Below are 24,607 nucleotides of genomic sequence, written 5' to 3'. Positions count from 1 at the left end.
TATATATATATATATATATATTTACATTGTGATTTTTGTTTTGATTTATAGGGGGTAAAGATTACAGATCGCAAAGCAACAATTAACATGCACCTGCCAGCTGATAAAATTGGTTTACATCTGAGAGGCGGAGGCATTCTTCCTGTACAAAGACCAAACGTCACAACTACATACAGGTAATGGGAAACTCAGAAAGCATACCTGAAAATACATACAGCCTTAAATGACTAAAAAGCTTATTTTAAATAAGTGCACGGTTACTAAACGCTGTCTATGAAAATACAGCCAATCCACTGTCAGGGAGTCCTGTAGCCCCGCCCACTTACATTAAACACATCTTAATGTCAAATAAAAACGTATCTGCTGCTTTTTAGAGATCCTATTATAGTGTTTTAAACAAATACTGTGGTATTCTTTGAATTACCATAGTATATGAATATGACAATCATTCAGTACTTGTTTCACAGCGTCACTATAAAGTGGTTAATATTGCAAAGTGAGTTAATAATACCGAGAACGGAAAAATATTGAAATGTTTGAAATCTGCATCAGTGTTTCGAACATTTATCTTTTGTTTATGTTCTGTGTTTTCATTCATCTCATTCCTGTTCATCTGCATGAGGCCTGGGTTTCTATTTAATGTTAGGAAAATTGTTCGAGTTTCTCTCTGTGTTCAATAGCTATTTATTTTATAGTGCTTTATTTCCCACTGACTATATTACAATTTCAGCAGTAGAAATGGAAATGCACTGTATCTTTTGGGGTGCTCTAGCATTCAGAGTAGGGGGTGATATGCATCACAAATACAAGGTGAAGTACAAGCTATTTAAAATTCATCCGGCTCTGCTGAACGGTGTCTGTGACATCTTATTCACAAACAAGAATCCCATCTGAACTTCAAAGGATCCGTTTTCTACCTGCTCTTCAGTTTCTGGTAAAAAGTTGTACATTTGTGTGATGAAATTTGTGTGTTCCCTCAGCCGGCTTCATCCCATGGGACTGATCATCGCACTCGATGACAACAAGGCTGCGTCAGGCGAGCTATTTTGGGATGACGGAGACTCTCGAGGTATTTTGGAGGCGTTAGATATTAATTAAAAGTTGTTGTTTTTTCTCCTGCAATTCAATGTCAGAAACAAAAAATCTACCTCATACATGGCTCAATAACAAGAATGTGTTTTTGTTTCTTTTTTCCTGAAAGCCAGGTTGAGTCAGAAGTTCAGATCTCTTTTTTTGGCTAATTTTTTAATCAGAACAAAATGTATTTATATTTCATTAAAAGTAAATGTACTAAATAATAATAAATAAATAAATAAAATACATTTATATAAGATTTTTAATTTGCAAGGACAGCTATGGTTTAACCTTATGATAGATATTAATTCATAGAGTTAACACACATTTTTCTTGGATGCATCCAAGACTTTAAATTAGCAGATTTTTCAACATCAAAATGTTCAATAAATTAACAATAATAAAAAATAAATGTTTGAGTTTGCAAGGAATAAAAATACATGAATTTGAGCAACGAATGTAAGATGTAATGAAAAAGCAACACTGGCTTGAAACTCTTTCAAATTGGTCACAGGTTCATTCTTATTGTTATCTTTTTGAAGCTAAATTATGTTTCTTGGAAAAACAAATAATACTTGTGTTACTCACATTGAAGTTGATTTGTCTCTCATAACTTTTCCTTCTGTCTGTTTCTTAGATACCGTTTCATCCGGTGTTTACATTCATTACCAGTTTTCTGTGGCTAATGTACGTCATCCTAATATCACTGTTTGTTTGTTTTTTAGATTGCATTACATTGTATGTCCAAAGCATGTTTAAGCCAATTTTTTTTTAAATGGCATCTATTACAAAAATCTGTAGTAATATCTTTTGTTTGGTTTTTTTGGCTGGATCAGGATGTTTTGTCAATGCAAGTTGCCCACAATGGATACACGGATCCAAACAACTTGAAGTTTGAGAAGATCACAGTGATGGGAATGAACACCGCTCCGGCTCTCGTGCGCGTGTCGGATGGCAACACTGTTATCACTCTGATTGAGTCCCAGATTAATCACAATTCTTCCACGCAGGTAATCATAGTTTTTATTAATATTTTGAATAAGATTTTATTTTTTATTGTTTCTGCTGGTGTGTTAATTTTATTTAAAGTTTTAGTAATTCATTTTTTTTCTTTTGTATTAGTTTTTGTTGTTTTTAAATGTCTATATAGATTTAGGTTTTATTTAAACTTTAGTTTTTAGAAAACTAAATGAAAATCAGAAACGTTGCCTTGGAAACTAGCTGAAGTAAAATAGTTTTTAAAATATTTTATTTCAAGTAATGATTTTTTATGGTTTTAGGTTTAGTTTGAGTAACTACAATAACTCGGGTTTAAAGCCATTTATAGCAATAGTCAAAAGTCACTGTGACAGTCAGTTCACCTCAAACATTAAAAGAAAAAAATATATATTAAAATTTAAATATTTAATTAAAATTATATTTTGCGGACATTATGTAATTTTTGTTACTTAATTAATTAATTTATGTATTTGTTTATTTGTTTGTTTGCTATAAGAAAGTAATGAAAACCACCTTTCTCAGATTTTTTTTTTTTTTTATTAAAAATAATTTAAATATAGTGCAACAAAAAACACCATGAACTATGCTTACATTTGCATTTGCATGCTTAAAGTTTTGGACATTTGTAATGACAGTAACATTTGTATTGTTTTTTGCATTGTAATAATATTTATAAAAAAAATTGCATTACAGTACTAAATAATACAGAAGTATGCAAACATACATGATGCACTGCAACTGAAGTTAAAAATGAAAGCCAACAGCCAAATAAATGGACAAAAACCTAATCTAATATTTCCATTAAAGCCAAGGTTTTCTCAACAAAAAGCCATCTGAAAAAAGCAGTCCTTCAAGGGGCTTTACAGAAGTCTCAGAAATGTATTAACTAATTTGATATTCGGAGAGCATCTCTAAACGAAGTGAAAAATTAAAAAAAAAATCACAGCCGACGTAACGTAATTAGGACTGTGTGCCAGTCCGACAAACCATGTCCACAAAATGGAGCCTGACTTCTGTTTAATACGGAGCAGGATTCCCTAGGGTACCAGCAGAGGCCCTGTCATTCCAAGTGAGTGTCCAGGGATGCTCACGTACCAGAGATTGAATTTGTCAGGGCTCTCAAAAGCACACATGCATTAGCCTATGATGAAGGACATCACTTTCTCCCAGAGCTCAAGGTCTTGGAATGACAACATGAGGACTAACGCAAATGCAACAGTGTTTCTCATTTTTGTCATCCACGTCCTTTAACTAGAGGCATCATCGGCGCTGGCTAGGATTCTGCCGTGAATACGCCTGCTGTCAAAAAGTCAAAAGTCTTTAAATGGAACATGTGAAATTTGACCGTGTTTATTGAAATTTGTTCATAATTTATTACATGTCATAGGCACTGACTAGGATTCTGATGTGACTATACCTGCTGTATTTTGTGTGATATTAAAGTATGGAAGGCTGGTCAGGCCAAAAGTCTTTAAATGGAACGCATTAAATTTGACTGTGTCAACACGCACTGTTTGTCTGCATAAATGTGACAACGCACAGCAGCCAATTAAATTTCTGCATTTGAGACCATATTTGCATATGGTATGTTACTATACTTATACAAAACTCTGACGTCATGTTTATTCATGAAGGATGCCGTAATACACTGGTACGCACGCATGCAAACATCAGATATATTATTTGTTCATGGGGATAATGCATCAGTATGCTGTTTGTGATGTCAGTCTAATGTCATTATTTGTCATGTCCTTTTTAGTTGTTTAGTTTAACAATCCTTCTGAGGTAGAAAAGCCTTAATTTACATTGTAGTATGGATGGATGCACCGATACCACTTTTTCCAGTACTAGTCTGATACCGATACTTTTATTTTTTTTGTACTCGTCGATACCGATACCTGTATTTTCATAGCGTTTGTCATTTTTTTAAATATTGGGTACAGATACCAAAAAAAAAAAAATGTTAGCTGGCTTCATTTAGCAAACAGATTTATTTCAGTTATTTTCACACTTAATTATACCTCTTAAAATGTATTGTACAAGCTTTTGTTATTTTCACTGTTCATTTTATTGCTCTCCATTGAAGCGGCTCAATACTGTAATCACAAGATTTTTTCCTGTAATAATGCAGTGAATCACTCGTTATACATACAGTAAATCTTGTAACAGCGATGAACATATTTTCTGAATTATGACATTCCAAAACGACTCATAAATTGCAAAACACTCATGCAAGCAAAACATGTGCAACGCGCGCACACATTTGAATTTGTGCGGAATACGAGAGACACATATAGCCTAGCGTATTTCACACAGGCTGCTATTTTCACGTTTAAAATAAATGTTGCTTATAGTGAATGCCCTTATATTTTTTTTGGATGTTTTATATTTACGGTTTAGTTTTAATCCAAATGATGCGTGTGCCTAAGTGATTGAACAGCAATCAAGATCATGCAACAGAAGTGTACTCTCTTTCTCTCTCCCACTCTCTCTCTCTCCTTACGGTCAAAGTAACTTTTGTGACTTGTGCATTGTTTTACTTGCTTTTGACACACTGTGGTATCGGCTTTTAGTATCGTAGAATTTTTATGAGTACGAGTACGAGTGCAGGAGCGTAGTATCGGGCCCGATACTGATACCAGTATTGGTATCGGTGCATCCCTACATTGTAGCATTATTTTATTTATTCTAACACAGTAGATATAAGCAATCCCGCAATAAACTAAAGAAAGGATTAATATGTGAGTAAATCTAAAGATAAATTTGATTTCAAACATGGCCAGAATGTGCACGCATTGAGAGACACATTCAAATTCGTTGTCTTAACATGGTAAAACTGTGCGTCTTTAAATGTACTAATAAACAGTGAACACTCACATCCTAACACGACCAGTGTGTGTGTGTGTGTGTCTACGCAAATGAAACATGTTTAAAATTGACAAACAGTGTGTGTTGACACGGTCAAATCTCACACAATCCATTTAAAGACTTTTGGCCCCGTCTGCCTTCCATATTAAAGGGTTCATGAAATTGAGAATCAAATCAAAATGTTCTGACATCACGATTTCCTCTTTTATGTAATCAAGGAGGCGTTCTGAACAGCTCATGTCTGTCCACCAATCACAAGAGCCATAATGCTGTTAGGTAAAGAAAATCTGTTAGGTCTACTGTTAGGTAAATCATTGGCTGTTTTTGGTCTTCTAGGTGCTACATCTAGAAAATCTGGAGCTGGAACTGGGGAAGAACTACACAGTCAACTGGGAGTTCAAAATCTCTGTAAATATCAATTGCTACCCTGAAGGGGATGAAGATCAGGCCAAATGTGAAGCCCGTGGCTGCCTCTGGGAGGTCAGAGAGACGATATTCAGTATTCAGCCCTGTCATTTTCAAATAGTCTGTACTCTGTATACAGAAAGTGAATATTTTGCTGTAAAATTTACTGTAACGTAATTGCTTTTATTCCCTTTTGTAGCCATTAAGTAATCCTCAGTGTTATTACCCTGAGAACCACGGCTACATCACCAGCAAAAAGGTTGAGACGGCAAGTGGCATCATTGTAGAGATAGAACGCAATACCGAATTCCCAAGTCAGCGTTCTCGATCTCGAGACATCAGCAAGCTACAGGTGGATATCACATACCTGAGTGGAAGAAGCCTACGTTGGAAGGTATGCTTTCCTAAATTTAGGATTAAGACCTAGATAATGACTGAATATACAATTTACATTTATGCATTTGGCAGAAGCTTGTGGAGGTTAAAAGAGGTTCCTTTGGCAATAATGTAGCAGTTTTACAGTAGTATTCCCTGTGAAAATTTTGCATGTCCATTTATTTAAAAAATATATATATTTATTTCAATTAACACCAACATTTAAATTAATAAACTATTCTCAGAGGTTGCTAATTGTAATGACAATATTATATATATGTATATTAGCAATATTAGATATTTAAATTCATGCATTTGGAAGTCGATTTTATCCTAAACGTTTTCTGCAGCGGTGCCATGAAGGACCATTTTGTGTTCCCCAAAGAAAATTTCAGTAAATGGTTCTTAAAAAAAAAAAGTGTTATGTGATGAACCTAATCTAAAGAACCGTCTTTCACCATAAATAACCTTTTGTGCATAATCTTTATTTTTAGGAGTGTTTTTAGGAGTGCTGGGAATTGAACCCATAACCTTGGTGTTACTAGCACCCTGCTCTATTGTTTTAGTTTTTTTTTTTTTTTAAGAATTAGGAAAATAAATGAATACATTTATGACTGCGACTGATTTTGGTCCTATTCATCTAGATCTTCGACCCATACAATGCACGCTATGAGGTCCCCATTCATCTCGACCTGCCTGCCACGCCAGAAACAGACGAAACCAAAAGAGAGTATAGGGTTCAAATCAATAACCAACCATTTGGAATCCAAGTGATCAGAAAGGAATCAAATGAAATTATGTGAGTAACCTGAATTACCCTGGTAACATGGAGTCCAGAAAGGTTCTTCTGGCAATAATGCAGTAGTTAATAGGTAACTACCTAGTAAGTTAATTTATGAGGAAGTAGTATGTATATTATCTGCTGTCACCATTTGTAATCACCTTATACAATACTTTTATATTTATGCATTTTGCATTTACATTCATGCATTTGGCAGATGCTTTTATCTAAAGCGACATTGCATTGCATTCAAGGTATATTTTTTTATGAATTAATGTATTTCCTGAACTGAACGCATGATCCCTTATATTATATATAAGTGAACTACATTAAATAAAAATAAATATTTAGTTTTTATATGAAATAAAATTCATACATATAAAATAGTTTTAGGAGGAGATTGGCATGCCAAAGTTATTGCAACTATAAATTAACTGAAACAAAAAAGCAGTATTGTAAAGGAGCGCATGAGATCAGCACAGAAATAACTCTGAATAGCAGAGCTGATGTTGCACTTTTAGGGTTTGCGGAGAGTTTTAGGACTATAAAAGCACAGTTTGCCTTCTTAATGAAAGCAACTTATTTTTCAGAAGACAGAAAACATCTTGAATGTTCTGTTTCGTTAAATCTCATTCTCTCACTCTTTCTTTCACTAGATGGGACTCTGCCGTGCCGGGGTTCACATTCTCTGATCAGTTCCTTCAGATCTCCACAATCCTTCCCTCAGACTATGTCTATGGTTTTGGTGAAACAGAACACCTCACCTACAAACATGACCTCAACTACCAAAAATACGGCCTGTTTGCGAAAGACCAGCCTCCAGGGGTGAGTGTCAGAACCAGTTGAGATGTTTTACAAGCTTTCCCACATGCATATCATCTGCACTTTACAGCCGGCCCTAGTGTATAGTTTAGTCACTCAATACAGTAATCAGGAAGGATGGATGGATGGATGGATGGATGAATGGATGGAAGGATGGATGGATGGAAGGATGGATGGATGGATGACATAGAGAAAGACTGACTGATCTGCAGTGACGCTCTTGCACCCTTCCGCTAACCGTCCTGTTATTGGCTGTCAGTCGTCCATACTGGACACGCTAACAACCTTATTCTCTGACTCACTTCATGACACAATGTCCAGAGAAAGAGAAGCAAAGAGAGAGCTTCATCAAGAAGAGAGCGAGAGAGAGAGATGTAATTAGGTTAATTAAAACAGAGAGATGGGATTTGCAGGGTTCATTCCTTTAAGCCAAATAAACATCTCTCATTAACACTTAATTGTCTGTTTAACACTGAGAACAACTGAAATCGCATCACAAACTCAAGCTCTAATCTCTGTCTCCCCATCTGCAGTATAAGCTGAACAGTTATGGAGTCCATCCTTTCTACATGGGTCTGGAGAAATCAAAAAGTGCTCATGGCGTCCTCCTGCTAAACAGCAATGCAATGGGTGAGTAAAATCACACACTAAGCTATTTGTGTCTCGCTTGGACCCATCAGACACGGCCTGCACTGGATGGTCTTTCTTGTAGGCTATGACTTTTAGTTAAACACATCCTGAACCAGCCTAAGATGAAGATGAACCAGCCAAACATTATGATGTTGTAAAATACCTAATTGGGAAGACAATCCCAGAATGTATTGGAAAGAAATTTTATGTGTCCTTCACATTTCTGTTTGTGTAAAGGGTACTACAGTATCTCCGGGAACAATGTTTTTATTGTCTTTTTCTGAGTCTAAAAGTCGTCAGTCGGGCACTTGCTGCATCTTTAGTATTGGAACAAATAAGTCCATCACTCACTGGCTCCAACACTGGTGTGAGCTTTGTCAGCAGGTCACAAGGTTGTGATTAGAGCAAACGTTATTTATCAGAGACGAGAGGCTGTCATTGAGCTTTAGTGGGAGGAACACTTACGCTTATTGCAGGAGTTTCTCTTGAGCTGCTTACACATAATGGTGGTGCTGCAGTGGGGCTTTTAACAGAGTTGTGCTCTCAGAAAGTCTTCTGCATTCAACCGCCGTCTCACAAACGCTCACACACATTTGAATTCTTACATAAAAACACATGCGCAGGCAGTCGAGTAAATGAGCATCCTGAGAACCGCAGCAGGAGAATAGCTTTGATGTGGATCACTTTACCCAGAGAAGTTCAAAGTAGTGGCCTTCAGTTTGAATGCAGATGTGTTTAACACCTCAACGCATACAAAATTACACAGAAATAGTCAGTTAAGGATAAGATCTCTGAAATGATTTGAAGGTTCTAGTGCATGTGTTGACATATTTCTTTTGTAAAAGGAAGTTGGGAATGTGTATATTGAAGGACTCTTCCCTTTTTATAGTCCAGCAAAATCACATTTGCCAGCGTGCACACAGACAAAAGCAATGAAGACACTTTCAAAATAAATAAATCAAAGCTAATGATTCACAGCTAAATCATAGTTGGAAAATAAATGTGTTATTTAATTTGATGAATAAAAAAATCTATTATTTATATTATTCATTTTTTTTATTTAATAAATTTATTGTAATTATTTTCTGTATTTTTCTAAAATATTTTCACAATAATTTAGGGAGATGGTTCACATTCTTTTGAGCATTTTATTAGACTAAATGTGTATGTGTGCATACTGATGTATTTTTTAAGAAATATATAATAAATTATATATTGCTTAAGTAAAGGCTATATAATTTTAGGCCAATTCATTTTAAGAAATTAAAAATAAAAATCTGCTATGGTAGAATTTAATAGGGATTATTACTGATAATAAAGGGAATTAATAGATAGATAGATAGATAGATAGATAGATAGATAGATAGATAGATAGATATTAAAACTAAAACACGTTACAAAAAAACTGTTACTCTGCAAACAATGATTTTTCAAAGTTGTTAATGAGAAAGAAAATAAACGTATTACTTTAATAAAACTCTATTTATATTATTATTTCTTATTTATTACAATTCTGTAGTTTTCTGTTATATTTTCTCTGTAGTTTAGATATTTTTTTTTACGTTTATATACTTATGTATATATAAAATAAGCTAAGGTGACACAGGGATGATGGCATCCTTTTTTTTTTTTTTTTGGGCTGGTTTTGCTCTTAGATGTGACCTTCCAGCCTACTCCAGCTCTGACCTACCACACCATCGGAGGTATCTTGGACTTCTACATGGTGATGGGACCCACTCCAGAAGAAGTGGTTCAGCAGTACACTGAGGTGTGTGTGTTTTCTGGCTTGATGAGGTTTAGCAGCTGGAGTCTCTCTGCCTCATTGCCCACAGTGTATTCAGTCTAAGCACACACACAAAATAACATTTGAAAACTCACATCCATAAATTAAATGCATAAATATTTATCTAAAGGAAGCTCGCTTGTCACTTAGACAGAAGGGGACATTCGATTTTTTCTTAAGCCACTTGAATATTTATGTCCTAAAATGTATTTGCATAAAATGTAAAATATTTTTCTCACAGTTTGTGCGTTTTGTCTGACAGATGATCGGCCGCCCGGTTCTTCCAGCCTACTGGTCGCTTGGATTCCAGCTTTGCCGCTACGGCTATGCCAACGATACAGAGATCGCAGATCTTTACAGAGACATGAAAGCAGCTCAAATACCTTATGTAAGCAATCTCATCTTGTAGTTTGTGCATGTGTCTTTCAGTCCCCTCCTGAATGCAACAATAAACACGGTTATGTAACTCTCACCGACCTTCAAAACTTGCATGAGAACTTCAGGAATATTGCGTTTCTCGCATTAAATAGCTCAACCAGATATTTTGCAGTGATGTGCAACTTGAATGATGATAACACAACGTTCTGTGGCTGTATTAAGACTTAAAGTGGTACCTGGAGTGAGTCACCGATTAATCACTATTAACAAAGTTAATACAAATGCCTTCGTAGTCTGCTGCTTGGCAGCTTGTGAATGGACAAAAGCAATGAAGACATTTTCATAATTAATCAATTAAAGCCGATTACTTGAAAACTAGTTAGTATTTATAAAAGAAAAAATGTAATTTAATGAAAAAAAAAATATTAATACATTCATGTTTTTTATCTATTGCAATTATTTTCTGTAGTTTTCTAAATATTTTCTCTATAATTTAGGGACAGTCTTTTGAGCATTATATTAGAATACATTTGTATGTGTGCATACCAATGTGTTTTTTAAAGAAATATCAAAATAAAATTGTATTTTGTGTAAGTAAAGGCTATAGAAATTTATATATATATATATATATATACAGTATATATAATTATAAATTCAAATTTCCTCTTTCAATAATGTTAATCTAATAGGAAATTGTGAAAATATCCCATAGACTTTTGACTTGGGCCAATATTTAACCAACTGGCAACCACCCTGAGCAACTTAGCAACCGTATAGCACCCACTCACAACATTCTACCATCATGCTGCCTACATTTGCAGAATTAAATGTTTCAAACCAAAAGCATTGCTAAGTTTGCACTAAATTACTCCGCCACTTTGGAACTTCGCATTTAAGTTTAATGATCATAATAGCTGACATTTGATTGCTTAAAGGATGTGCAATATGCAGACATTGATTACATGGAGAGGCAGATGGACTTTACGCTGGACCAAGTGAACTTTAAAGAACTGCCTGCTCTGGTGGACCAGATGAGGGCTGAGGGGATGCGTTTCATCTTCATCCTGGTACGAGCTATTCCCGATTACTCAGAAAAACAAAGTTGTTTCTTTAAAATGGCATCAGTATGGCTTTCTTATTCTGGTGAAATGTGTTCTGTACCAGAACTACATGCTTTATTTGTTTGTGCGCTTCAGGACCCGGCGATAGCAGGCAATGAGACAAAAGGCTCCTACCCTGCGTTTGATACCGGGATCGAAAAAGACATTTTCATCAAATGGCCCCCTGAGTTTAGCAGTGACATTGTGTGGGGAAAGGTATGACAAACACAAAGAAGAAGAGGAACATATATTGATTCTGAGTCAATGCCTCATAGTTTTGTTGACAGTATATTTTTCTCTGCTCTGCGACACAAGTTTGAGGTCCTTTATGTTCTGCAGTACCTTGAACTCTGTAGCTTGTAGATTGGTTAACTTGTGTTGTTATTTTAGGAAGTTTACTTGTGTAATTTACTTTGAAATGTACGATCTGTGTTAGAATGTGTGTTTTTGTTTCGATCTGTGTGATTCTGCCAATTTACCCAATAGTCTTTCAATACCCCGGGTTGCCAGTTGGAGGAAAATAAAGAGTATTGCACCCATGGAAGCCAGCAAACGAACTGGGTCCGAAAATGCAGATCCTACCCGATCTAAAAATCCTCGGCATCCATCTAAAAATCTCTATGACCAGAAGCATATTACAATGTGGATAAATCAACTCATCAACTTACAGTGTCGAATTCCATTGTCAGTTGTGCTCGTTCCTGTTGCGTGTCCTCAATCTGGCAACCCACGTGAGCATGGAGTCTGAGGTGGAGGGGTCGGGAGAAAATACTCTCTCCAATATTTTGAATTTGGACTGCAGTACCCATTTCAACTGTTAAGAGGATGAAAAGATAATGATACCGAAAACACTTCAGGAAAAACGAAACAAATTAATCAAACAATAAAACCTAATTTCCATTAAAGCTTGATTTGTTTCAAACATTTTGTTGTTTCTGTCTGTCATAGGTATGGCCAGACTATCCCAATGTCACTGTGGACAATTCTTTGGACTGGGATACTCAAGTAGAGGTATCTGCCTCTCTCACTTCATTATCTTTCTCTATAAATCACTCTCATTCTATCTCTCTTTAATCAGAGAACCGGACATCTTTTCTCTTGTTCCCCCTATCCAAGTCTATTAATTCTGAAATCATCAGTACGATGGACTATAATTGCAAATGCAGTCAAGAGAGATGAGTGTGACATCATAGATGCTATCAGCCAATCAGCATGTAGAAGACACACCATCAGCCAACGAGCACATACTAGTACTATACTATATCACCCACTATTACTATTATATCAGCCAATCAGCATGTAGAAGACACACCAACAGCCAACGAGCACATACTACACTCTTAAAAATAAAGGTGCTTCACGATGCCATAGAAGAACCTTTTTGTCTAAATGGTTCCATAAAGAACCTTTAACATCTGAAGAACCTTTCTGTTTCACAAAAGGTTATTTGTGGTGAAAGAAGGTTCTTCAGATTATAAAAAGGCAAGAAAGAGATGGTTCTTTAAAGAACCTTTGACTAAATGGTTCTTTGTGGAACCAAAAATGGTTCTTCTATGGCATCGCTTGAAGTATCTTTTGAAGCACCTTTATTTTTTAGAGTGTAGTACTATAGCACCCACTATTACTATTATATCAGCCAATCAGCATGTGGAAAACACACCAACAGCCAATCAGAACAGATCAGAAGTGAATCAGCACATTATTATTTAAACAAATTAGCATGTCCCAAGGGCATGTAGTAATGGTTAAAGCGCCTTGTCCAGCCTGCAGCAGTTCTAATAATGTTTGTTTCATTTAAACTTTCAGCTATTCAGAGCTTTCGCTGCATTCCCTGATTTCTTCAAGAGCAGTACAACAGAGTGGTGGGGAGAGCAGATTAAAGACTTTTATAACAACATCATGAAGTTTGACGGACTTTGGATCGTGAGTGCTTTGTCTTTTTCATTTTCATGTTGGAATAACAAAAAAGTAAAGATGCTACACATCTCCTTGTTCAAGTTCTTGTTACACGCCATAGTTGCTCTTAAAACAACATCTAGCTTTAACCGTAACCAATATATACCTCAAAAATCAGAGGAAAATGATAGCTTCATAATAATGTTGTTGGGATGTTGATTCTGGAATACGTCCTACTTGACAAATTCATGATGAGCTGTGAAAGAACAAGTGAAGGTTTCTCCTTTGCATTCTTTAAATGATAACTTTGTCATTATGTTTTGCTTTCTGAAGGACATGAATGAGCCAGCCAGTTTCGTGCATGGAACCGTCGGAGAGAATTGTCTAGGGAATGAAGATTTGGAAAATCCTCCATACATGCCCCGTAAGTTCGAATGAGTGCACGATGGTCAACATTTAGACCTGTATTAAACACTTTCTGTCCAAAATTAATCTGTATGTGTGTGAATTTTCCCAGCACTGGAGTCCAAGCTCAGAGGTCTGAAACATAAGACTTTATGCATGAACAGCGAGCAGATCCTTGCCAGTGGCACACGCGTCAAGCATTATGATGTCCACAACTTGTACGGCTGGTCTCACACGAAACCCACTTACGAGTGAGTTTTCTGTCCTCCATATTCACTACTGTTTTAGTTCTTGGTTGTTCTGGAATGAGTTTTAATTTGTGTGTTTGTTTGTGTATTTCCCAGTGCTTTGCTTAGTACCACTGGAAAGAGAGGTGTCGTAGTTACCCGTTCAACATACCCATCTAGTGGGCGCTGGGCAGGACATTGGCTGGGAGACAACTACTCCACCTGGGACCAACTTCTGAAGTCCATTATAGGTATGTGTTTAGTGGTTCTTGGAAAGATAAGCATCGCTAGTGCTCATATTTAGTATACACTATTGTTCAAAAGTTTGGGGTCAGTATTTTTTTTTTTTTAAGAAATTAATACTTTAATTCAACAAGGGTGCATTAAATTGACAGTTAAGACATTTATAATAATATAAAAAAAATCTGTTTCAAACAAATGCTGTTTTTTTTACATCTTTTAAATCATTGGGGGAGACATATCATGGTTTCCACAAAAATATGAAGCAGCACTACTGTTTTCAACATTGATAATAATAATAAATGTTTACTGACCAGCAAATCAGAACATTAGAAGGATTTCTGAAGGATTATGTGACACTGAAGACTGGAGTAATTGTGCTGAAAATTCAGCTTTGCATCACAGGAATAAATTACATTTTAAAATATATACAACTAGAAGTTATTTTAAATTGTAATAACATTTCACATTTATTTTAAAAACATTTATTTTAAAAACACATTTTAAAAACCCTGAACATTTATTGGGGCCATTTATTGTGTTTTAATTGTATTTTAATAATACAAGTACAGCATTGGTGAGCATAAGAGGCTTATTTAAAAAAAAACATCAAACTGGCTCTTGTGGCCCTATTTTTTACAGAGATCTAGATTTGTGTTTCTCTCTCTATCTCTCTGTCTCTGCCTCGTTTCCCTTCTCATTCTCCCTTTTTGCTTGTGTTTCAGACTGGTGCTGATATCTGTGGCTTCTTTAACACTGCTGAAAATGAGATGTGCCTGCGTTGGATGCAGCTTGGAGCTTTCTATCCGTTCTCCAGAAACCACAACACCATCAACATGCCAGTCAAACCCCCCTCTCTCTTTCTGTCTTTCAGGCATGATGGAGTTCAGCATATTTGGCATCCCTTACGTAAGTGCCTCTCTCGTTCTGCCGCAGCACTTGCTATTGATTTTTCATTTGTGCTTTATTTCCTATTAAACAATGTTTTTAGTTCAATTGGGTGCATTACACAAGCATGCAGCCATTACACTGACTCTAGAGTTTATTTATTAATGTTTTGGAGCTGGCTCTTGTGGCCCTATTTTTTACAGAGATCTAGATTTGTGTTTCTCTCTCTATCTCTCTGTCTCTGCCTCGTTTCCCTTCTCATTCTCCCTTTTTGCTTGTGTTTCAGACTGGTGCTGATATCTGTGGCTTCTTTAACACTGCTGAAAATGAGATGTGCCTGCGTTGGATGCAGCTTGGAGCTTTCTATCCGTTCTCCAGAAACCACAACACCATCAACATGCCAGTAAGAACACGGCTTTAGAGAAGTTTTATTCATGCATTACCTTTTTTATGGACAGATTTATGATTTTTGGACCAAAACTTGACCAAATCTTATTCTAAGCCTAGGTATGAGACTAGCTTGATCAGTCATTTGTGTCAGAGCTCTTTTCCCTTTAAAAGATCTTATGTTTTTCATCACGTTACTATAATTTTTGGATCTAAAAATGGGGATTTTGAGACAGAAATTTGTAAGGTTGCACATTTGGGGGTGTGGGACTTGTAATTTTTTATGATTAAAATTGCAATTGCAATTTAAAATGTGATTTAAAGAAAGAAAGAAAGAAAGAAAGAAAGAAAGAAAGGCTTGTTTGTAGGACTGCAAAATATGGCAGATTACACATTCATATGACTGATAGATAGATAGATAGACAGACAGACAGACAGACAGACGATAGATAGATAGATAGATAGATAGACAGATATACAGATAGATAGATAGATAGATAGCTAGATAGATAGATAGATAGACAGATATACAGATAGATAGATAGATAGATAGCTAGATAGATAGATAGATAGACAGATATACAGATAGATAGATAGATAGATAGCTAGATAGATAGATAGATAGACAGATATACAGATAGATAGATAGATAGATAGCTAGATAGATAGATAGATAGACAGATATACAGATAGATAGATAGATAGATAGCTAGATAGATAGATAGATAGACAGATATACAGATAGATAGATAGATAGATAGCTAGATAGATAGATAGATAGACAGATATACAGATAGATAGATAGATAGATAGCTAGATAGATAGATAGATAGACAGATATACAGATAGATAGATAGATAGATAGCTAGATAGATAGATAGATAGACAGATATACAGATAGATAGATAGATAGATAGCTAGATAGATAGATAGATAGACAGATATACAGATAGATAGATAGATAGATAGCTAGATAGATAGATAGATAGACAGACAGACAGACAGACAGACAGACATGTGGGGCCATTGTTCAGTAAACAGTGTGAAACGGACCTTAATTGAGCCTGATTTGGTGTTCAGCCTGATAATCAGTGACAGTGAGTGACAGGCATCAAAACAGTGGGTGAAACAAGATAAAGTCACTGTACGGACAGCCATGACAACTTCTACATGAACGCTTGTTTGTATGACGCCCTGAGAGAGTATGAAAATGATCTCTGAATCACTGAGACAGACAGTAGTTCATCACAACGCTCCAAAACACACGGCGGCAATTGAAAAGGGCCTCCCACACGGGCTCTGACTAATATCTGGCACCCATAGACAGGTGGGACTTGTTTAAAATGTGACCTTTGCAAGTGCTGGGACCTGTCACAAAAATCCAATAAGCCAATAAGAGTGAGAGGGATTGATATGGCGTGGGGAAAATCCTTCAGTGAGTGGACGTGGCAGCTTTGTTGCTAACAGATACATTTCGAGGTATAATTAAATGCTCAAAGTTATCCAGAAGCCTTCTGGGCTTCAGTCATTTAGAAATGGCTTTGCTAAATGGGTGATTAAACAAAGGACGAACAAACAGAAATATAATTTAGAGTGGGAATGTTGCCTAAGGAATGTTCTATAGGATCCTGTAGCTCAGGTGGTGAAGAACTGGACACAAATGTCAAAATGAATAAATGTAAATGTAATCCTAATGGGAATCAAATAAGATTCTACTGGATAAATAGAAGTTCCATATGGATTTATATTTATTCTTATTTGATTCTAAGAGTCCTCTTTGGAGTTGATTGATTGATTGATTGATTGATTGATTGATTGATTGACCTGGCTTCTACCCCAGGTTCCCAAGTTCTCTCTTCATGATGTGCTCATAGGATACACACACAGGCAGGGACTTGGTAGTATGGCGCAGTGGGTATTCTCGTTCCCAAAGCGTCTCGACGCAGCTCGAGTTCCTGAAGGGGACGCTGCGTCTCTTTGCCATACTCCCTGCGTCTCTGCAGGCGCTACTTCATCGAAGCTGGTTTGCGCCCGGCCGGATGTGCCTTTATGCTTTCTGGTGCTTACGTCATCATGCTCGTGACGTCTCGCTGCTCCATTGGACGGATTTGACACGTGCTTCAGAACGCGGTCACGCAAGGGGCGTTCCCAAAGCGTCTCGACGCAGCGTCCAACCAACCATGGTTACATACGTAACCTAGAGACGATTCTAGAGGTCAGAAGGGCAAGAACAGTATAAACCTACAGTATTCAGTGTGTTTGCTAAGGCTGCCATCACTATTATTATTATTCAATACCATTTTATAGTTTTTATTAGTTATTTAATAAATGAATCAATTATTCAGATAATACAAATATTTAATTAAATATTGATATTAACTGTATTACATTGCTGTCAGTATAATTGTCTCTGCAGGCGCTACTTCATCGAAGCTGGTTTGCGCCCGGCCGGATGTGCCTTTATGCTTTCTGGTGCTTACGTCATCATGCTCGTGACGTCTCGCTGCTCCATTGGACGGATTTGACACGTGCTTCAGAACGCGGTCACGCAAGGGGCGTTCCCAAAGCGTCTCGACGCAGCGTCCAACCAACCATGGTTACATACGTAACCTAGAGACGATTCTAGAGGTCAGAAGGGCAAGAACAGTATAAACCTACAGTATTCAGTGTGTTTGCTAAGGCTGCCATCACTATTATTATTATTCAATACCATTTTATAGTTTTTATTAGTTATTTAATAAATGAATCAATTATTCAGATAATACAAATATTTAATTAAATATTGATATTAACTGTATTACATTGCTGTCAGTATAATTGAGATTTTTCTATGAACCTTAAAAAAACTAAATCATGTTAATATGCAAAAATCGCTTTCTTAAAGAGTATCTTTGTGTTTTCCAGTTTTAAACTCATTTAAATATCCTTTAAACAAGATAAGTTTACCTAAGAAGCAAAACTGCAAGATAGTAAGGCTCATTTTCAGAGAGCTTATATTTAAAACTGTAAGGGTATTTTATTTTAAGGCACTGGCATATTTTATTTATTTATTTATTTATTTGTTGTACTTTTTTTTAACCACAAGGTTTATTGAAGATACATTCTCTGAAAACAAGCTTTAATATCCAACGCAGTTTTGCATATGTAGCTTGTTTTAAGGACATTTATAGGAGCTTTTTTTTTTTGCCTTAGCATAACATACAGAAACTCACTTCATAAAGTTTAGTTGATGTTTAAGTGTTAGCAAGGTACTTGAGAAATAATTATCAGATATATTTCACCTTTATATCTGTGAGAACATGAACTCACACCCACCGCTCTTAACAGCAGTCAGTGTGAGCGCCAGACCCGCGTACAGGCCAGCGACGGGGCAGAGCCACTCTCTAACATTCAGCCTACACACACACACGCACACACACACGCACACACACACACACACACAAACACACACACACACACAAACACATGCGCACACACACACACACACACACGCGCGCACACACACACACACACACACACACACACACACACACACACATACACAGGCACAGATGCTAAACATGGTGTACTGTACAGATATGTCTGGTTTCAACGGGACACAGCTGTACGGATTTGGATTGTGCAAATATGAAATATAGTTCAGGGCTAAAGTATTTATTCCCATGGTGTCACAATGCATAATGCAGGACATTCAGTGTTGTTCCAAATCTATCTGTTTGCAGCTGGATCATAAATGAATCAGTTATTAAGATAATACAAATAGTTTATGAAATATTGATATTAACTGTTTGTTACATTTCCATTGCTATATATTCCAGAGGTCCTTTTTTGTATTATTATTATTATTATAAGAAACATATTTTTAATTAAATTAAAATTTATTCGAATAGCACGATTCATAATAAATATTATTGCAAAGCAGCAAAAAATAAAAAAGATGTATTATTTATTATTAGTAGTAGTAATATAATAAAGCACTTTTCATGATTAAATATTGTTGCAAAATAGCATATAAAATAAAATATTATCTGGAAAATATTTACTTTGTATCAAGTTACCAGTTTTTTATTATTATTATTATTATTATTAATAATAATAATAATAATAATAAACATGACTGTAATGTGTTGAATTTTTGTGATCTTTGACAGAGGCAGGATCCTGTGGCCTGGGGACCGGAGTTTGCTGCTATGTCTCGTGATGTGCTGAACATTCGCTACACCCTCCTGCCGTATTTGTACACTTTGATGTATGAAGCCCACGTTCACGGAAACACTGTGGTCAGACCGCTGTTGCACGAGTGAGTGTTCACCAGCACTCATGTTTCTCTATAGTTCACCCACTAATGAAAATCAGTTTGTCATCATTTGCTCCCCCTCATGCAATTTCAAAACCATGAGTTTTTAAAACAATAAAAAAAAAATGGACGTGACATTTTAGAAACCTTTTTTATTATTATTTATCTATTCAAACTTTAAGGGAACATTCCATTTTTATCATTTTGTAAACATTATGAGAATGTTTCTTTTGAATGTTCCCTGAATGTTCTGAAACAATAGTCACATTTAAAAAATCTCAAACATTCTACTAAAACATTTCAGAAAAATGTTCCATGAATAAATTTACAAAATTGATTTTATATACAAAGAAAGCATATTATTAAATCAAGTAAAGTGTCTACTTTAATGTTTAAAACGGCTTTTGTGAAAATGAAATAAATGGGTGAAATAATGTTCCATTATTATTCCGCATACGAGATTTCATACAAATGAAACAACATGCTTACATATTCTGACCTGTCCTTATTAAAATACATAAAAGAATAATTGATCATACTACATTTTATTATAGTTTAAATTATTAAAAACTTACAAATGGTTAAAACCAAGTGGTTTGAAGGATAGTAACAAAGATCGGTAAAGATTTAAAATGACAGTTAATTTTTTTTTTTTTTTAAGGCTGCACTGTGATCCTTAAATAGAGTCTTTTAATGTCATTTAGTGATTCTTGTTCTGAATATGCCTGACGGGAAATGTCTTCAAGTTACACTGAAAGACATTTTAGCAGGTATTCTGTAAATGTGTGATAGTAATTATTTGTTTGCTGAGAAAGCAAATAAATAATAGTAAAAATGTCATAATTCTAATGTATGGGGGGGGGGGGGGCAACAACATTTAAACCTCTATTAAACTTCTATTGTTTTGATGCTAGAAAACCAATTTCCATCTTTGACTCATTTAATGTTTTTGTGCTAACATTTGGAGAGCATTATAAGACCAGATAACTTTGAACAAACATTATATTGACATTATTGGAAAAATAGTTTTTCATAACTTTGAGAGAACTTTAAGGAAAAACTTAAAGGCTTGTGAGTAAATGATGACAGAAGTTTCCTTTTCGACCTTCATTCATGTTCTGCTCCTCTCTTTCCTTCCAAATATATCTTCATTACACCATCTTTTCTTTCTGACACTATTTTCAGTCCATCCTCTCGTTTCAATTACATTTCCCCCAAAGCATCATGAGAATGACTAATCAGAACTCGGGCCTCTGTATTGGTCTTATATTCCTGTATCTAATGATTTTTTTTTTGCCTGCTTTGGTATCGTTGCTCTGTCCTGTCTAACCTTCCTCTTCCACGCTGTTTTTAGCGGCCTGATCTATTGGACTGAATGTACTATTTTGTTCAGCATCATCTTCATTTCATGCTCTAAACCTCTCTCAGTTTTACTCAGTTTTTCTCTCTCATGAACTGCATGTACACTGTTGAGTGGGTGATGTTCTCAATGCTGTGTTCTGTACTGTAGGTTTGTCACTGATGAGAGAACATGGGACATCGACGGACAGTTCCTCTGGGGTCCCGCTCTTCTAATCACACCTGCTTTGAACCCGGTATGAACACAAAAACACCCTGGCTACGGTCACACTACAAGCCAAAGTATTCAGTAGTTCATTTTGAGGTTGTTTAATGTTTACATAACGCCCCTGAAATGACCAACATGCTATTTTTTTTTTAAATAAAAATTTATTTATTTTTTAGTTAGTATAATTTAATTAATTAATCATTTAAATTAATGTATTTGTATTATTTACTAATTATAATTAGTACATTTGAATTATATTACTTAACTTACTATTTTAATATAAAAATATGTATACTAAATATTTTAGTAAGTATATACAGTATACATATATACAGTGGGTACGGAAAGTATTCAGACCCCCTTAAATTTTTCACTCTTTGTTATATTGCAGCCATTTGCTAAAATCATTTAAGTTAATTTTTTTTCCTCAACAAAAATTAACCTGCATGTGAGAGCAGGACACATCCTGCCCTGGCAGAAACCAGAGAGCAACACGCACTACAGGTGAAGAGAGCCTGCATCTTTGCTAAGCCCTGTTTAAGGAGCCATTTTTCTATACTTGCATAGTACCTTTCCCTTTTCAGGAAGCTTCTTGCACCACAAACAGTCAATTTCCCACTTCTCTCTGTGCCTTTAAGACTTCACACTGTTGTTTATCAAGAAGATGAGCAAGTTTCTGAACACTGAATAATTAATCATATGTAAATGTGAGTGGTTGTATGTTATGTTTTGTTTTTTCTTGTAGTCGTCTGAATCCTCTGGGTCTGATTGTTGCTCTTAATGATGAAGGTGTAGCACATGGATCCCTGTTCTGGGATGACGGAGAGGGAATCAGTGAGTTTTGCTTGTGTGTGTGTGTGTGTGTGTGTGTGTAGGGATGGGAATCATGAGGAATTGAATGGTTTTGATTTCTCTTGATGCTTCCAGTTCCATTAATGATTTATTCAACCCAGGTTCATTGGAAATATGTGGAAATATGACATTGATACTGTATTGTGATGCTTTCAAAGTGAAGTGTTCAGCGAGTAGCTTTTATCCAAAACAGACTATTGCAACTCTTGCAACTTTTTATTAAGTTGGCTGTACATATTGCGGCAGTCCGGAAGTGAAATATCCAGTGAATGGCGCTAATAGTTTAATGTTCTTGCGGTGGAAAGTAACATACTACCTACACTAAGCCCCACCATAAACATATCCAATATTGTTAATAAAAGTGATAAAAACAAATTTTTCTCTGCAGTGCCATGCTGTACCGGGTGCGCTACCGAGCAAGTTAACTACATCAGAAAATCCATACATATGGAGATAGTTATGTGATGCGAATGTCAAAATGTGTTAGTTTACAAATCACATACTATAGTAAAAGCATTCTGAGGTCATTACATTGTATTGTGCAAAGAAACATGTGAAAATAAGTCTCGATTAATCACTGATCTGCCCCTGTAATCATAATTGATGTGAAAAGGAATACAATTTGGTATCATATTACCGCACTAGTGTGCACTGAATTGTATGTATAGGCATGTTTTTAGATTTTAGCAAAACTGTAGGAAGAAGCACATATTTCCAAAGAGCCTATGTTGGATTTATTACTTTTTTCTTGTAGCAAATTGCTAACATATTCTAATTTAAAATCTCATCAGCATTAGAAGCAATTAAAGTGTGTTCTTAAAGCTTACCGTTATATATACAGTATATCAGTTTCTGTATTTGTTTGAGTATGAAGATCATTTATCACATTGTTTTAAAATACTGTGCTTCTTTGAATCTTTTTTCTTTCTCCTAACAGATACTGTTCAGAATGGGCGATACCTCTTGACAACTTTCTCTGTGTTTGATGTACGTTATTATGTTTTGAAGAAAGCTAAGTGTCCAGTTCTTTCAGCTTTATTTGGATTGTGGTCATTAAATCCAATAGGGAATCCAAGATTGTCCATCTCACTTGAAGCCAAACATCTGTGGCCACTCTCTATTTATGAACAAATCCAGATCCAAAACTGTTTCATGCAGTAGCAGCTCAAGGTTATTTGAGCGGTGGGGAAAACACGGCCCTATGGAGTTGAGAACTGTTTGTAAAACGAGGTCAGATTCAGCTAGTTTGAGTTGTCTCGGCACAGATGTTACATAAATACCGAAACAACACAATTTTCTGTTATTATTCATTCTGTTCTAGTAAGATTAAAGTGAGTTAATCTCAAGAAACGGGTCATAGGTCCAAGTTTGAATTTTCCTCACACATATTCATTACTATAATGTATCTGGATGTTATCATATTCAACAGCATTTCTGTTCATGCTGTAAATGGGCATGTGTGTGTAACAGCTGTGATGTGTGATATGTGATTATGTTTATAGCGTATTCTTACCAGCGAGGTTTCCGTAAATGGGCTGGCCGAGGCTGACAGACTGACCCTGGGTGTCGTGAGGGTTTGGGGTGTAACAGAGGAATTCTCTCAGGTTACCATGAAAGTGGCTGGGAAGCCTGATGCCATCTTGAAACACATCTATAACCCTGAGGTGAGATGCTTCATGCAAACATATACTTTAGCCATTCATATACCATTCATACTGTCAGAACCACAGATACAATTATGAGAAATGATACCTTTTATGTAGACGTCAAGAGGCGCTGCTTGAAAAATAAAAGCAGTTTCATTTTTATTCATTCGAAAAAAAAATAAGTAAATAAATCATTACCCACGCAATGTTTAAAAAAAGTAAACTACCAGGTAAATAAATAAATTATATTTTATAATTATTTTGTTTAGTCATTTTTAAATGCAGCTTTTAAAATGCATTTTTTTTAATGGATTGTTCTTGAAGCTATGTGTTTGCCAGTTTATAAAAATGATAGATTTTAGTAAACGTATGCAATCAAATATTTTCATGTTTTAAGATATATTACTTTCATAAGAATGAGGAATTTATAAATACTTATATTATTTATATTGAAAATATTTATACATTATGGAAGTGTTTGTTTGCTTCTTTAATTTATCCTGGTCAAATTTCACCCCAAAATCAATACAAGGAAATATGTAATTGTATTGTATTTAATTATAAAATATATTTTTTAAAGAGACTTTAATATTTTACTTGTAACATTTCTAAGATATATTATTTTCTTAACAAAACAAGAATATTATACATAATTATATAATTTAAAACAAAATAAAAAACAATTTATTCATAGACGTACAGTATTTGTTTGCTGCTTTATACAGTATATCCTGGTTATATTTCATTCCAAAATCAATACAAAGAAATATGAAATTATATTTAATATATAATATAATATAAAATAAATTATATTTTATTTTAAATTAAATTATTTGTCATTTTAAAGAGATTTTCATGTAAATATTTCTAAGAGATATATATTTTTTATTTTTATATAATATTTTTAATTATTATATTATTAAAATTGAAAATTATTTATATATTATGGAAGTATTTGTTTGCTGCCTTCATGCTGAGACCAATTAT

General features: G+C 35.2%; 2 protein-coding genes across 2 annotated transcripts in view; both read left to right on the top strand.

The window, feature by feature from the left end:
• The window catches only part of si (sucrase-isomaltase), a 44,460-nt gene extending 23,304 nt beyond the window's left edge, over positions 1-21,156 (top strand). Inside the window, exons 21-42 of the mRNA XM_016292733.1 lie at positions 52-176; positions 981-1,069; positions 1,712-1,761; positions 1,911-2,084; positions 5,278-5,421; positions 5,546-5,740; positions 6,366-6,520; positions 7,159-7,327; positions 7,858-7,954; positions 9,610-9,722; positions 10,000-10,125; positions 11,051-11,182; positions 11,312-11,431; positions 12,164-12,226; positions 13,022-13,138; positions 13,445-13,535; positions 13,629-13,767; positions 13,861-13,994; positions 14,858-14,892; positions 15,158-15,274; positions 19,410-19,558; positions 21,066-21,156. Coding sequence (XP_016148219.1) covers positions 52-176; positions 981-1,069; positions 1,712-1,761; positions 1,911-2,084; positions 5,278-5,421; positions 5,546-5,740; positions 6,366-6,520; positions 7,159-7,327; positions 7,858-7,954; positions 9,610-9,722; positions 10,000-10,125; positions 11,051-11,182; positions 11,312-11,431; positions 12,164-12,226; positions 13,022-13,138; positions 13,445-13,535; positions 13,629-13,767; positions 13,861-13,994; positions 14,858-14,892; positions 15,158-15,274; positions 19,410-19,558; positions 21,066-21,156 — 2,625 coding nt within the window. The remainder of the gene's footprint in view (positions 1-51; positions 177-980; positions 1,070-1,711; positions 1,762-1,910; positions 2,085-5,277; positions 5,422-5,545; positions 5,741-6,365; positions 6,521-7,158; positions 7,328-7,857; positions 7,955-9,609; positions 9,723-9,999; positions 10,126-11,050; positions 11,183-11,311; positions 11,432-12,163; positions 12,227-13,021; positions 13,139-13,444; positions 13,536-13,628; positions 13,768-13,860; positions 13,995-14,857; positions 14,893-15,157; positions 15,275-19,409; positions 19,559-21,065) is intronic.
• A 176-nt stretch (positions 21,157-21,332) lies between these two features.
• LOC107600761 (maltase-glucoamylase, intestinal-like) overlaps positions 21,333-24,607 on the top strand; it is a 5,909-nt gene continuing 2,634 nt past the window's right edge. Inside the window, exons 1-5 of the mRNA XM_016292721.1 lie at positions 21,333-21,363; positions 21,536-21,626; positions 21,868-21,956; positions 22,912-22,961; positions 23,477-23,638. Of these exons, the coding sequence (XP_016148207.1) occupies positions 21,333-21,363; positions 21,536-21,626; positions 21,868-21,956; positions 22,912-22,961; positions 23,477-23,638 (423 nt within the window). The remainder of the gene's footprint in view (positions 21,364-21,535; positions 21,627-21,867; positions 21,957-22,911; positions 22,962-23,476; positions 23,639-24,607) is intronic.

Source organism: Sinocyclocheilus grahami, unplaced genomic scaffold (assembly GCF_001515645.1).
Source record: "Sinocyclocheilus grahami isolate Dianchi unplaced genomic scaffold, SAMN03320097.WGS_v1.1 scaffold14.1, whole genome shotgun sequence".
Taxonomy (NCBI): Eukaryota; Metazoa; Chordata; class Actinopteri; order Cypriniformes; family Cyprinidae; genus Sinocyclocheilus; species Sinocyclocheilus grahami.
Note: the sequence above shows the minus strand (reverse complement) of the source record. Positions and strands in the feature narration are given on the sequence as shown.